This window comes from Crotalus tigris, unplaced genomic scaffold, assembly GCF_016545835.1.
Source record: "Crotalus tigris isolate CLP2741 ecotype Arizona unplaced genomic scaffold, ASM1654583v1 scf7180000019007.31208882:3723066, whole genome shotgun sequence".
NCBI lineage: Eukaryota > Metazoa > Chordata > Lepidosauria > Squamata > Viperidae > Crotalus > Crotalus tigris.
Window position 1 is genome coordinate 3,117,579 of NW_024097321.1, and position 15,641 is coordinate 3,133,219.

A 15,641-nucleotide genomic window follows, 5' to 3' on the forward strand; every position below is an offset into this window, starting at 1 on the left:
TCACAAGAAATATTTTAAGCTATTTTGTGTTGTCATAAAATGCTTTATAATTTTTATCTCATGAAATTTTTATAACATTTGTCAAACTTCTGTATCACAGGAGTCATAAGTCCTGGATTTTGGACGCATTCTGTACGCTATCTCATTTGGTAGTACCTTGATTAAAAAGAGCTGAAGAAGCTTCTTGGCTGAGAAATGAAATGTCTTCAAAGAAAAAAAACAAGAAAGTCCAGTTGCCTCAAGAAAAAGCATCTTTGGGATAACTAGATTAAAAATGTTTTACCCTCTGATGCACCAATTTGCCCAGTTCAAGTTTATAGACACAAGAGTAAATGCTCCAAAATTTCACTATGGGACTGAACTATGATTGTTGCCTGTAGAGCAATTTTCCATTTCTGATATGTTAAAACTACAGTACAAACCTCTGAATTTCTCTGAGAATATAAAAGCCTTGTTGGCGAGGTGTTTCTATCACGTGACGATGACCACCCTTTCGGTCTAGCCATTCTAGTCAAAGTAAGAGATAGGCGGGGGCCAGGGTAACCAATGAGATATTTTAGGTGTGCATCGCTGCCTGAATAAAACGGAGGCGCTGGGCAGTTTGCTCAGAGAAAGGAGCGACGGGGCTTCTACTACCTTGAGGCATCATGGATTGCAGGGACGAGGACGTTGTTATCGTTGCTGCTGCAAGGACCCCGGTCGGTGAGTAGAAACTACTACCGGAGCTATTTCACGCCTCGATCTCGTATTGCTCTAAAACGGCCGTTTTCACGGACTGGCGTTACACTTGCTCCCAACCTTGCGTGGTCCATTCATTCTGATGCCTGCGGGAAATTTGCCTTCGCCCATTTTTTTTTCCTTCTGTGCTGCCTGTTAGGGGAGGAAATCCTGTACTATTTTCCTGCTCATGGCAGAAAGATAAGAAAATGAATCGAGGTAGGATTGTGGTAGGAACTGTACTAGGGATGTCCTGCGAGAGGGCTAGAGAACTCTAGAACTGCTAGGGCGAGGATGTATGTAGGGCTTTGTTACCTGCTTACTTAACTGTTAAGAACTATTCGGATAATAGGTTGGAAACGGACACGGCTGTCTAACGGTATGTTTGGAAATCCGACTGAGTTTAACAAGGTTGAAATTTAGCTACTGTATACAAAATAGCAGGCTAAATCGTTCTTCTAACCTATTTTCTTACCCCTCAACGCTACACTGACATTCCTTCAATCTATCCTCCACAAAGTACGAGCTGACTTCGCATCTTTGTTTCTTGGCTCCCTCATTTGTCTGCAATCCAGATGTTTCAAAGGGTGGAAGTCACAGCAGAAAAGGCTCTTTTCTTGGACTCTGCCAGCCAGAATTCCTTGGCCGACGGGGTGTGCTGCCTGCCCCTTCTGATGGCAGGAGTGCAGTTGGCCAATTCTGTTGGGCTTTTATATTTCATAAGACCTTTCCTAGAGTTTTGTATGATAAGAATTAAAAAAAACTTATTAAATCAGGTTCTTAAACAAGTATGCAAGACATTGTAGTTAGAGACATGAATAATTCTTGAGTATATTTAACAAAGCAATGGAGACTCTTTTTTTATTAAAAAGTTTTACAAAAATTACAAAATATACCCCAAAACCTACCCACCCTACCCCCCTCCCCCACATCCCAGAGCTGAATACAGGGTAACAAATATAATAATCATAATATAACTAACATTAACCAACTATATAGATAAACAAATATAATGCGCTTTAACTCCCCTTTAACACAGAATAAACAATTTGCAAATAAACTTAATCATATAAACAAATTAAAATCCTAATAAAGCAATGGAGACTCTTGTGCATATAATGAAAAATTAGACTGCCCAAGTTTTTCTAATTGAAAGAGCTGTAAATAAAATTTATTCGTTCAAATAGTTGAGTTCAATTTAGCATAAGGATGTAAGAAATAGAAACACAAAATGTATTTATTGAAGTTTACTAAGTATGACAACTGGAATAGTGTTCTCCCTATTAAACCTTGTACTGTAGGATGATATCTGATTCATAAATGAATCTAGTGGTTCTGTTTAATTTTTGGGATAATAGCAGCATAGAACTGACTTATGTATATATAAAAAGGTATACATTACACATAACTATACATAACTCTGACAGACCAAGAAAATGCTACCATATTTGAAGAATCATGTCTTCAGTACATTAGACCAGATAATAAAATAAAATGTCAGACTTTTAATGAACAATATAGATATAATTTATAGTATACCCATAAAAATACAATATTTGTTTATTTTCCTAGAATTGTAATCTGTATCTGTTACCTAGAATGCTTAAAAGAAGAATAGAATGTAAGGAAAGATGGAATAGAGTAAAATTAAAACACATCTATTTCTGATTTTTATCTTCTATCTAGGATCCTTCAATGGTGCCTTGTCAACCCTGCACGCCCATGAATTGGCTTCAGTAGTCATTAAAGAATTGTTGCAGAGGACAAAAATTGATCCTAAAGAATTATCTGAAGTTATACTTGGACAAGTATTGGCTGCAGGTATGAATTTGATCAAGCATTTATCCAGGATTTTGATGTGGCCTCTTCTCTTCATTTTTGTAATGCAGAAATCACACACACATACACACAAAATGAGTGCCTAGAAACAAGAGTCGGGTTATTAATTTAAAACCCAAAGTGGTTATGTTACAGGCAAATAACATGGGCACCTGTCTGTCACTAAGAAGTGAGGCAGGAGAATGAGCTAAAACAATTTAGTATAGTTGTCCCTGTGTGTTTATGTCTACAGGGGCTGGCCAGAATCCTGCTCGACAAGCCAGTGTCGGGGCAGGGATTCCATATGAGATACCAGCTTGGAGTTGTCAAATGATCTGTGGATCAGGCCTGAAAGCTGTATGTCTCGGGGCTCAGTCTATTATGACAGGAGATTCCAGTATTGTGGTGGCTGGTGGAATGGAAAACATGAGCAAGGTAAGGCTGCCTGATGTTCATAGAGGTTAAGGCTTGCTGCTTCTATGAAGCTTATGCTGAAAAGGCACGGAAGAATGATTTCCATGGGTGAATTACTGCATTAAACAGTACACAAGCTGTACATCAGGCGTTTATCAAGGGGGACTTCTATCTCACCAGCTACATTCCCAACCAGTAAGAGGTTGGGCTTTACTGGACTGAGGCTTAACAGAATTGGGCCATGTCCAGCCCCTCACTGATTTGAGATACTTATTGGCACACCAGGGGTATTAAACCACAATGTGCTAAACAGGGCATGGCTCGATTCCAAAAACAAATCCTATATGAACACCACCAATATCTTAAACCTTTGAGTGATGGAATTGAACGGCTCACGTAATTGCTCTGAATACAACACTGGAGATGGAGTAATCCTGCTTTGCTAGGTTACTTCCTGATTCATGCAAGGTACAAAACCAAATCTGGAATAAACTAGGATATTTTTGGATTAATATATAATGACATATTTTTGTGACTTTATAAAGCTTCTTGAAATTTAAAAAGTTTATAAAGCATTGTGCAATTATCTTTTTAAAAAACCCACAACTGTTATTATTTCTTCAGAAGGATTAGCAGTTTGCACTAAATAAATTGCTTAACACTTCATGCTCCAGCCCAAAAAAGTAATAGTTTAGGGTTTTGGATTAGCTGGTATTCATTCCAGAATGTCCATAAAAATCAATAGGGCAGGAATAAAATAATTTGACAGGAAAAGCAGGTTATTGCTAAACCTTGGAGAGAAACTAAATTGAAATAGACTCAAGTAGTCATTTTGGGGGGGGAGATGGATATTGTGCAACTGTGGTTTAAATGACACTGGATAACTAAGATGTAGCCTGTTTGCTGTGGTCTTATTGTTTCAAAATAACCTGAGTTATTCCAACCATGATTTATCATGAATTGAACTAATCCACTCTGTCCTTTGACTTTATAGAGTATAAGAGTAGAAGAAGTAGGGAAAATATTTGGCCAGAGAGAAAGATAGCTGAACAGAGTCTATTTAATATTAGTGTGTGTGTGAGTATACATAGGGTTAAGGTTAGTTTTATACAGTATATATAAAAATCATTGAGTGCATACACAAACATACACATGTACGACAGACAGATATACAAACACAATCAGCAAAGAAGAGATTTTGCTGTTTGGCATCCCTTCATGCTGATGGCATTTGGATGTTGGCCTGACATTTCACCTTTGAATGGGACAATGACTTCTGAACTTCCATGGCAGAGCCGAACAGTTCTTCTGATCCTTTTGTCTCACTGCTGCTTCTGATAAAAAATAGGAGGGAGATTGTTGTGCATACAGTGGGTGCGTATACTTCTTTCAGCTGGATATACCACTAGTGTTAAAAGTAAAATATTCTTTAGCTCATTTGAAGCCTTCACCTTCCTCTCAGCTCGAATCCAGGAGGAAGCAATATGGAAGTTTCTTTTTTCTTACACACTTTCGCCTTCATACAAATCGTGTGATTCTTCTAGTGGGTAATATCAGGGATCGAAGCCGACACCTCATGTGAACAAAGCATGTGCTCTACAACTGAGTTGGGATTGCTTCTGTATATTAGATTTACTAATGGCAGATGAACAGAAGAGTCATACAGTGAGAATGGGCGCTTCAGAGATTATTTCCATCCAGTTGCAAAGAAAGTTGCTTTCAATGTCCTAAATGTGTCAAAATCCATTTTTTAGGCTCCTCATATCATTCATCTGCGTGGTGGGGTGAAGATGGGGGAAACCTCTTTGCAAGACAGTCTCATCGTAGATGGCTTGACAGATGCTTTCTACTGTTGTCACATGGGTGTTATAGGTAAGTCACGTGGAAACAGCATTTTCAAAAAGGTTGGATGAAAGGGTGTCCCAACTTTATTTCACCAAAAAAAGAGGGATAGAAAGCAAAAATTACAAGGATGAGAGGAAAAATACTGTGCAATGTCCAGCTTTGATGTAGGGTTGTCAACTGTAATTGCTATGAATCCCTGTATCCCCAGACTGTAAAAGCATGGAAATAGCCATATATGTCCAGGTATGTATGTTCTAGGGGAAAAAAAGTAAAGAGAAAGAAGCCCTATTTAGGGCCACATTCCCCAGGCGAAGCGCTTCTCCCAGGTCATCGATGCACACTGAAAGCCATATTGGCACAGTAGTTAGGATGTTGCAGTAGATGCAGAAGGCCCAGATTCTAATCTATCCTCTGCCGGGAGGATTCACTGGACTTCAGGCCAGTCACACACTCTCAGTCCAACCTACCAAAATAGGAGGAAGGAGTGCTGTGGACAATATCTTGAGCTCTTCCCACAAGGTGTGATATAAATAATAAATAACTACACTTTATGATATAATAAATTTATTTGCATCTATTTTATAGTTTTAATTATATTTAATTAATATATATCAATCGTTAGAAAATAAATCATCTTCAAAGGCCTTCTATCACTTTGCAGCCATTTGCACCTCTTGCTCAGTTGATTTTCAATAGCTTCTTCTGTCCTAATCAGCTAATCAAGTAGGATCAACCTCACTGGACTTCAGAACTGCATTTCTTTCCCTGTAGTGTTGTGCACTTACGTCTTAAATGTAAATAAATTTCCAACATACCAAAAGTGGTATGAATATGTGAACATTACGTGCTGGAAACAGTGCATTCTCTATCATTACTATTTGAAGATTCACTGTAATAAATGTAAATGCATGGTGACACGTTCTGATTGGAGTATCTACTGTATTTTTTAATTGTTTCAGCTGAAAATGTGTCCAAACAATGGAAGGTCAGTCGAGAAGAACAAGACCAGCAGGCTGTATTGTCTCAGAATAGGGCTGAAAATGCACAGAAGGCTGGACATTTTGATAAAGAGATTGTACCTGTTATTGTACCTTCTAGAAAAGGTCAGTGAGCAGTTTGACATACTGGACAAGGGACTGGGACCTGTTTCTAACTATTATGATCCATCTTTGTATTCATTTTTATTTGCTTTAATTCTTCCTCCCTCATGAATTAGAATAATTGATGTACTGGAAAGGGAGAGACACTTAATAACCTCAGACATAATTACTTAGTTGTTACTGCTAGATGAATGTAAGCATTGTGTCCTGCCATTATAACCATCTAGATTTTGGAAAGAGAAGTAACATTACAGATCCAGAAAAAGTGTCATTTAACATTCATTGCTGATACAACGTCAAATTTGAAGTGGTTCATAGATTGAACCAGAGTTTCTTCCTGATACACTAATGTGTATTTTTGTAAAAAAAAAAATAATTGTATTAATTTAATAGTAATTTAAAGAATAATCCCTCTGAATTTTAGAATTTCTCGTGAGTTAATTTCAAGACATACTAAGTCAATTTTGGGGACCTTATTATGAGTTTAATATATTTTTCTATGCTAAAGTTTGTTTAACAGTGATCTGTTGAATAAATCATAGCAGACAAACTTTACATCTTATCCTGAGCCAAAATCAACCAAGCAACATAGATTATTAGGTTCATACTGTACTTAAACTCCAATGTAGAACTCTATGTGAAGTTCCGGCTGAGAAGCCCAATGAAGCAAAACACCAGAGGCATTAGGTATTAGCAAACCTGTACGATAGAATTAAAGATAGCTCTGAGAAAACGGCGGGAAGCAGTTAATTAAAAGAATGAAACTTTCCCTCCCCTCTCTGACAGTTCAGGTCACATTGTACAATATATCTTCCAGTAATTATTATAACAAAAAACTTTAGTTTATCAAAACAACTCTCCAATTTTTTCCGCTCTCACTTGATAAAGGAACACCTGTGGATTCAAAAACTCTCCCCTTTTTCCCTCTTGCACAGTTGGCAAGCTAGCAGCATGCAGTGATCCTAAAGACAGTAGGTCTCGTAACTTGACACTCTATGGTTTAATACATGAACTCAGGTTATCACTCCTAGACTAGAATACAAGTAATTAAGAAAATTGTAGTTACTGAAAAGTTGGCTAATAGTTATTGTTATGCAAAGAGAAAAATAAATATAATATTAATATTTTTAATAACAAGAAGCATATAGTATATAGCTTGTGAACTAGATATTAGAGTTCCAGGATAAAATGCTACTGCAGATGACTCTTCTACAACTGTTTATTGAAGGGCAGTGCATTTTTTTTAAAATAAAAAAATAAAAGTTTATTAAATGTGTTAACAAATAAAATGTAAGAAAATAGAAAAATAAAGAAGTAGAAAAGAAAAGGTCAAGGGAATAAGGTTAGGAGTGCAGAAAAGGAAAAATAGACTTCGCATTTTCTTTGGTAGAGACATACTGTAACCTCTTACTCTAAGACTAACAGTAACACATAGGACTTCTGTAATCATGAACGGTTCTAATTGTCAAACGCCAAAATCGAAGTTTCATTTGTCTTTATTTCAAGCAAAAAATCCAAAAGTGGTTTCCAAGGAGAAACAAAGCTAAATAAGAGTCTTGTCTTTGATCAAAGTGTTTTGCCATCTCCATTTCACCATTAGTTCTTCCGTTGTAGGTATCTGTATATCCTTCCATTCCTGTGCATACAAAAGTCTTGGTGATAAATAACAACAGACCCATTTTTTTCAAAGCGTTTATCAAGCTTAAAAAATAAAATCTCTGATTTCAATTGTGCATTTATTCCAAGAATTCAACGAATACATATTTCATCCCAGTATTTCTTAGCCTTTTTAACATTTCTACGAAAGATAATAAAACTGTACCTTTGGGCTGATTATATTTCCAACATATGTTTGACACACCCTTATACATCTTTGACAGTTTATCAGATGTTAAACACCATGGGTAAGAGCAGTGCGTATCTTTGAAAAAAGCATGAGAAGTAGAATTTCTATTAGGAAAATTGCACTTTTCCTTTTTTGCACTGAGTATAAAATGGCTGTTGCTGAAATACTTGTTTTTGACAGGTCCCATGGAAGTTAAAGCAGATGAACATCCTCGCCATGGGTGCAACATAGAAACAGTGGCAAAGTTGAAACCTTGCTTCATAACCGATGGGACAGGAACTGTGACTGCAGCAAATGCTTCAGGTTGGTTTGTTGAGCAATTTAAAGATAGGCCATCAAATCATCTATTCAGGTTTTAGTAATTTATCTTTATTTCACTTCAATGAAGGGGGGGGGACATTTTTCTAATTCAATTAATATAGTTTGAATTTAATGGAAGAAACATGAATTATTGGAGTGTGGTATTGTGATTAAGGTCTTAGACGAAGAATGCAGAGGAAGAATGCAAGTAGAAACTACATTTAACTAAAAAAAACCATGCAATATTATACCTAATGCTAAGACCATCTCCCTCAAAATGGGGGGGGGGGGAGAAGAAACTATGCTACTGATCATTAACTACAATTGCAAAAATTTTGATTCTGGTGCTATATACCCTTCAATTAAATATGAACTTTTTTAAAAAAAGCATCTATATCTCCAACCTAAAAAGTTAATATTTGTTTTTCTCTTCAGGTATAAGTGATGGGGCTGCTGCTGTAATTCTTATGAAAAAATCAGAAGCAGTTAAACGAAATCTCACTCCTTTGGCACGGATCGTCTCTTTAGCTCAAGCTGCTATTGATCCTTCATTGATGGCAATAGTAGTCACCACGTCAATAAGAAAAGCTGTAAGTAGGAACAGTGTCCATTCACTGAACTAATGTGTTAATTCTGAAAATTGAATTCTTTTTAAGCATAGTATATTCATACCATAATATGTATAACCTGTCCCAATCCTGATGAATTATGATAGCTTTACTAATAAATGTTTCATTCACTCTCTTGTTACTGAATTTTTCCAGGTATTTTTTTCTGGATATTAAATTTTGTGTGTGTGTGTGTGTGTGTGTGTGTGTGTGTGTGTGTGTGTAATTGTGCACGGTCACATATGCTTTTGTGGAAAGAAAAGAAGTGCATTGGTCATTAGTGAAGATTGAACACTCAAATGTTAATGGAATTGTGCATTTTTTCATAGCTATAGGAGGGCATGAGTCCAGCATTAGGGGAGACATTGGAATTGTATGCATTTGTGAGCTTATCCCATATGTGTGCTTAAATTTGAGATTAGAGTTTATTTCAGCACCATATCTTAAATACTGATTTGAGCATCAAATTGTTTATTAGAAATGAACATTGTGTTGTAATCAGAACCTTCTTTATCTCTTAAGTATTACAAATATATATTGGGGGGGATAGAACTTTCTAACAGAATTCAGCCATGATTTTTTAACCGTCCTAATTGAACGAGCTTCTTGATCTTCTGTAGGTTGAAAAAGCTGGCTGGACATTGGATCAAGTGGATCTGTTTGAAATTAATGAAGCTTTTGCTACTGTAGGTATTGTAATACCCAAAGAACTAAACCTGAAGCCCGAAAAGGTACGTTCAATATTGCCATAAAAGCACAATTATTGCAAATCTGTTTATTTATAGCCTGGAATGCATATTCTTCTCCAGATGAATAGGACATGGAAATATATTTTGTTTGATGCAAACCTGCGATATTTGCTAGGTGGGATGGGAAGGGTAACATTCAAAGCAGTTTGTCATCTGAAATAATTTGCAGGGTATCAATCTGAGGAAACTTGACAAATAATGTAGATGGGGGATTCCTTCCAGTGCAAATTGGTGCTTCAATGATTAAGAGCTTATCTTTCTGCTGTGATCCAGAACCTCTCAGAATCTTATGTTCATTTTTAAAAAATCTGCTTGTTAAATGTAAAGACATATTGAACATCAGATATAATTAGGTACTCAGTGATGCTAGTATTCAAAGAAAATTTCCTTGACTTTTGGGAAAAAAAATTACGTTCAGCTGTATACTTCCAGTAGCACTTCACAAGGAACTTAAGAAACCAGCATGGCTGCACAAAGATCTCTCAGACAAACTGAAAGACAAAAAGGACAACTACAAAAAATGGAAAAAGGGACACATAACTAAGGCTGATTATCAGCAGACAGCCAGAACATGCAAAGACGAAGTCAGGAAAGCAAAGGCTCAGAATGAACAAAGACTTGCAACAGAAATCAAGGAGAATAAAAAAGGTTTCAACATATTAACAAGAAGAAAAAAGTCAAGGAAACTGTAGGTCCACTAAAGAGAGGAAACGGCAAGGAAGTAACAGACAATAGGGAGAAAGTAGAGCTGCTTCATTCCTTCTTTGCCTCAGTCTTCACACAAAAAGAAATTATAGCTCAACATAACAAAAAAACTAGTGCAAAAAACTAGAAACAACAATTAAAATAAGGAAGAAAATGGTAAGAGAACACCTAGCCGACTTTGACAAATATAAATCACCCTGACCTGACAGATTACATCCCAGAGTTCTGAAGGACCTGGCAGATGTTATCTCCGAACCATTGCACCGTATTTAGGAAAGGACCCAGAGGCTTTGAAAGAGGTCAGGTGTCTTCCAGGTGCTACTGCCAGTAGGGACAAGAAGCGTATTTCTAAAATAATCAAGAATGGCAGCAAGCACTGTGATGTGGAGGCTATTATACATCTTGGCACTAATGATCTGTTCAAAAAAGATGTACTCTCTGTGCAGAATGATTTCCAGAGCTTAGGGAAGGAACTTAGGAGAATAGGCTGTAGGCTTACTTTCTCATAGGTTTTACCAGTGTATAAGGAACAAAACGGAAAAGGCCAGTGCATAACACAATTCAATATGTGGCTAAAGGAGTGGTGTAAAGGGGAAGTCTTTGGATATATTAGTCACGATGTCAGTAGCTGGTCCAATCAAAATATGTACAAAAGAAATGGTTTGCATCCATCAAAAAAAGGGACTGGGTTACTCGGCTATAAATTCACAGATTTTCTGGAGGGAAATTTAAACTAAACAGCGGGGACAGGGAGTTAATTGATACAGAACAACCCTGTCCCCGGCAATTTAAAAACTATAGGGCTATCAGTGCATGTAGCATAGATGTATGTGTGGACAAAGAATACCAACCTTGCTATCAAGCAAAATGAAGCCTCTAATAGCGAGTGCCACATAAAGTGCACTAACCAAATAGGTGGTAAGACAATAGGGGAACTCAGGCACCACACAGGTTACATAGAAAGGAAACACAGGGCCACCCGCAAAGGACTCAAATGTTTATACACCAATGCACAGAGTATGAACAGCAAATAGGGTGAACTAGAAAGTCAGGTTAATGAGGGCAGATACGATATTGTTGCCATTACGGAAACATGGTGGGATGAAACCCACACATGGAACACACAGCTAGAGGGATTTAAATTATTTAAAAGAAACAGACCAAATAAAAGAGGAGATGGAGTTGCTCTCTATATAAGAAATAACTACATCTCCACAGAAATAGAGTACAACAATGATAAAAACTGTCTTGAATGCATTTGGGTCAATATAAAAGGGGGTGGAAATGACATTGCCATAGGTGTATACTACAGACCACCCAACCAAACAGAGGAAATAGATGAACTTTTTGCTAGTCAGCTAACTAAGGTATGTAGGAAGCACATCACAATAGTAATGGGGGACTTTAACTACCCTGACATCAACTGGGAGACAAACTCCGCACCAAGTGGAAGATCAAATAGGTTCCTGGCAAACCTAGCAGACAACTTTGTCTCCCAAAAAGTAGAGAAGGGAACTAGGGGATTAGCCATTTTGGATCTAATTCTCACTAACAGAGATGAAATGATAGACGGTGTTGAAGCCATAGGAACCCTGGGAGGAAGTGATCATGCAATATTAGAATTCAACATTATAGAAGCATAAGCAATAGAACACAGTCAAACTAGAGTCTTGGACTTCAAGAGAGCTAATTTCAATAAACTTAGAGAGGGCTTGGGAAGGATTCCATGGATGAGAATCCTCAAGGGGAAAACAACTCAAGAAGCTTGGGAAATTTTGAAAAATGAGATAATAAAAGCACAGTCTAGCACAATACCAACAAAGAGGAAAAATAACAGCTCTCAAAAGAAACCAGCATGGCTGCATAAAGAACTCTCTGACAAATTGAAAGATAAAAAGGACAAGTATAGAAAGTGGAAAGAGGGGAACATAACTAAGTCAGAATATCAGCAAATAGCCCGAGCCTGCAAAGATGAAGTGAAGAAAGCCAAGGCTCAAAATGAACTAAGGCTTGCGACCAAAGTCAAAAATAACAAAAAAAGCTTCTTTCAACATGTAAAAAACAAGAAAAAAGTGAAGGAAATGATTGGTCCATTAGTGGGTGGAAGTGGCAAGAAGGTGACAAGCAACAGGGAGAAAGCAGAACTATTTAACTCATTTTTTGCATCTGTCTTTACACAAAGGGAAAAAACAGACCAACCTATCAAAAATAGTGCCATAAAAAACAAAACAGAAACACAAGTTAAGATAGGCAAGAAAATGGTTAGTAGCACCTGTCCAGCCTAGATGAGTTCAAATCGCCAGGACCAGATGGATTACACTCCAGAGTTCTCAAGGAACTGGCAGATGTGATATCAGAGCCACTGAACTATATTTTTCAAAGATCCTGGAACACAGGGGAACTACCAGAGGACTGGAAAAGAGCTGATGTAGTTCCCATCCTCAAAAAAGGAAAAAAAATGGATCCAGGAAATTACAGACCTATCAGCCTGACCTCAATACCTGGGAAGATCCTGGAAAAGATAATCAAACAACGAATCAACGAACACCTAGAGGCAAACAAAGTCATTACTAAAAGCCAACATGGGTTTGTCAAAAATAGATCATGCCAGACAAATCTTATTGCATTCTTTGACCAAGTGACAAAATTAGTGGATCAGAGGAATGCTGTGGACATAATTTACTTGGACTTCAGTAAGGCATTTGATAAAGTAGATCACAACCTACTACTTGACAAGATAGAAAAATGTGGGGTAGACAGAACCACCACCAGATGGATCCGTAGCTGGCTGATCGGCCGTACTCAGCGAGTGGTCCTCAATGGAACTGCATCTATATGGAGGGAAGTGTGTAGTGGGGTGCCCCAGGGCTCTGTTCTGGGCCCAGTACTCTTCAACATCTTCATCAACGATTTGGATGAAGGGATAGATGGGGAACTCATCAAATTTGCAGATGACACCAAGCTGGCAGGAATAGCCAACACTCCAGAAGACAGGCTTCAGATACAGAAGGATCTGGACAGACTTGAACACTGGGCACTAACTAACAAAATGAAATTCAATGGTGAAAAAAGCAAGGGTCTACATTTAGGCAAGAAAAACCAAATGCACAAGTACAGCATAGGTGGCACCATGCTCAATAGTAGTAACTGTGAGAGGGACCTCGGAGTCCTAGTAGACAATCACTTAAATATGAGCCAGCAGTGTGCTGCAGCTGCCAAAAAGGCCAACACAGTGCTAGGCTGCATTAACAGAGGGATAGAATCAAGATCACGTGAAGTATTAATACCACTCTTCAATGCCTTGGTAAGGCCACACTTGGAATACTGCATCCAGTTTTGGTCACCACGATGTAAAAAAGATGTTGAGACTCTAGAAAGAGTACAGAGAAGAGCAACAAAGATGATTAGGGGACTGGAGGCTAAAACATATAAGGAACAGTTGCTAGAATTGGGTATGTCTAGTTTAACGAAGAGAAGGACAAGGGGGGACATGATAGCAGTATTCCAATATCTCAGGGGCTGCCATAAAGAAGAGGGAATTAAGCTATTTTCCAAAGCACCTGAAGGCAGGACAAGAAGCAACGGGTGGAAACTCATCAAGGAGAGAAGCAACCTAGAACTAAGGAGAAACTTCCTGACAGTGAGAACAATTAATCAGTGGAACAGCTTGCCTCCAGAAGCAGTAAATGCTCCAACACTGGAAGTTTTTAAGAAGAGACTGGACAGCCATTTGTCCGAAATGGTGTAGGGTTTCCTGCCCGAGCAGGGGGTTGGACTAGATGACCTCCAAGGTCCCTTCCAACTTTACTACTATTATTATTATCTTTAAAAAATCTTGGACACTGGGGAAGTACCTGAGGATTGGAAAAGGGCTGATGTGGTCCCCATCATTAAGAAAGGAAGAAAAACAGACCCAGGAAACTACAGACCTTCAGTCTAACATCAATACCTGGGAAAATCCTGGAAAAGATAACAAAAAAACAGATCTGTGAACAACAAGAAGCAAACAAAGTTATAACGGGTAGTCAGCACGGGTTTGTTAAAAAAAAGATCATGCCAAACCAAACTTATTTCATTCTTTGATAAAGTGACTAAATTAGTAGACCAGCGAAATGCTGTGGACATAGTATACTTAGATATCAGTAAGGCATTTGACAAAGTAGATCACAATCTACTGCTTGATAAGCTAGAAAAAGGTGGAATAGACAACATCACCACCAGGTGGATTTGTAGCAGGTTGACAAACTGTGTTCGAGAGTAGTCCTCAATGGTACTAGATCCACATGGAGAGAAGTAAGCAGTGGAGTACCTCAAGACTCCGTCTGAGGCTCAGTACTCTTCAATATCTTCATAAATGACTTAGATGAGGGAATAGAAGGGGAACTCATCAAATTTTCAGATGACACTAAACTGGCAGGAATAGCCAACACCCCAGAAGACAAGCCCAGGATCCAAAAAGATCTTGACAAACTTGAACAATGGGCCCTATCGAGCAAAATGAGTTTTAATGTGGAGAAAAACAAAGTTTTACATTTAGGCAGGAAAAATCAAAGTTACAACTACAGATTAGGTGAGAACTGGCTCAAAAACAGTAACTGTGAGAGGGACCTTGGAGTCCTAGCGGACGATCACTTGACTATGAGCCAGCAATATGCAGCAGCAGCCAAAAAAGCTAATACAACCAGTAAGTTTACTTCATGAAATAGTATGCGCCCTTTCTCTGGAGGTTTTCTGATGTTCCATTTACTTCAAGTGCATTAGCAGATTCTGCAATTGAACAGTATTATTGCACTGCAGGAATATATATCCTCCTGATCATTTTGGATCTCTCATCATTCAGACATAACTGATTTACCTAGAACTGCCAAAAGTAATGATCACCATTTTATGCTAGCTCCGGTACTGCATAGGGGAACAATAAAGGTCCCAGCAGAATGTTCCTTCCACAGATTTGGTGGCTGGGGATAAAAACTGAATAGCCAAATAGGAGGTGCTTGCTTTAAAAAAGCTAAGAAAATGTAAAGGTATATTTGAAGTATAATCAGGCAAGCATGTTGTGTAAGTAATGGCTCAATCAGAGAGACATTTTCCTCTGATCACAACGTAAAAATGAGTCTTGCCCACTTCACTATAAAATCTATTATCAGAGGTTTCCAATCCTTGGTCTAAACATTACGTTCGAAAATAGGAAAGGAAGATTTCTACATTTGATTTAACAGATACTTCTGATGTATTATTTATTTGCTGGTTTTATTTATTTTGGCAGGTTAACATTGAAGGTGGGGCTGTTGCTCTTGGCCACCCTCTTGGAGCATCTGGGTGTCGAATCCTTGTTACACTTCTGCACTCACTAGAACGAACAGGTGGAAAACGAGGAGTTGCGGCGTTATGTATAGGAGGAGGAATGGGCATAGCTATGTGTATAGAAAGATAAAGGAAACTTTTCTTTGATTTTGTACTAATTTGTACAAATTCTAATGTGACTCATCTTTATTAGTAAGTAATAAAAAAATATTAAGCAAGACCTGTTTCTTGATAC

The 15,641-nt window shown here is 37.9% G+C and overlaps 1 protein-coding gene across 1 annotated transcript; it reads left to right on the forward strand.

The window, feature by feature from the left end:
- The first annotated feature begins 566 nt into the window (after nt 1-566).
- On the forward strand, nt 567-15,641 carry LOC120314808 (acetyl-CoA acetyltransferase, cytosolic-like). Its single transcript, XM_039358286.1, has 9 exons — nt 567-702; nt 2,404-2,538; nt 2,789-2,970; nt 4,704-4,821; nt 5,754-5,897; nt 7,921-8,043; nt 8,476-8,630; nt 9,269-9,379; nt 15,369-15,641. The coding sequence occupies exons 1-9, from the start codon at nt 648-650 to the stop codon at nt 15,534-15,536; spliced, it is 1,191 nt and encodes a 396-aa protein (XP_039214220.1). The 5' UTR covers nt 567-647; the 3' UTR covers nt 15,537-15,641.

Coding starts and splice junctions, on each gene's coding strand:
- LOC120314808 (XM_039358286.1), top strand. CDS start 648: ATGGATTGCAGGGACGAGGACGTTGTTATCGTTGCTGCTGCAAGGACC. Junction 2,971..4,703: donor GAATGGAAAACATGAGCAAG/GTAAGGCTGCCT, acceptor TCCATTTTTTAG/GCTCCTCATATCATTCATCT. Junction 9,380..15,368: donor TAAACCTGAAGCCCGAAAAG/GTACGTTCAATA, acceptor TTATTTTGGCAG/GTTAACATTGAAGGTGGGGC.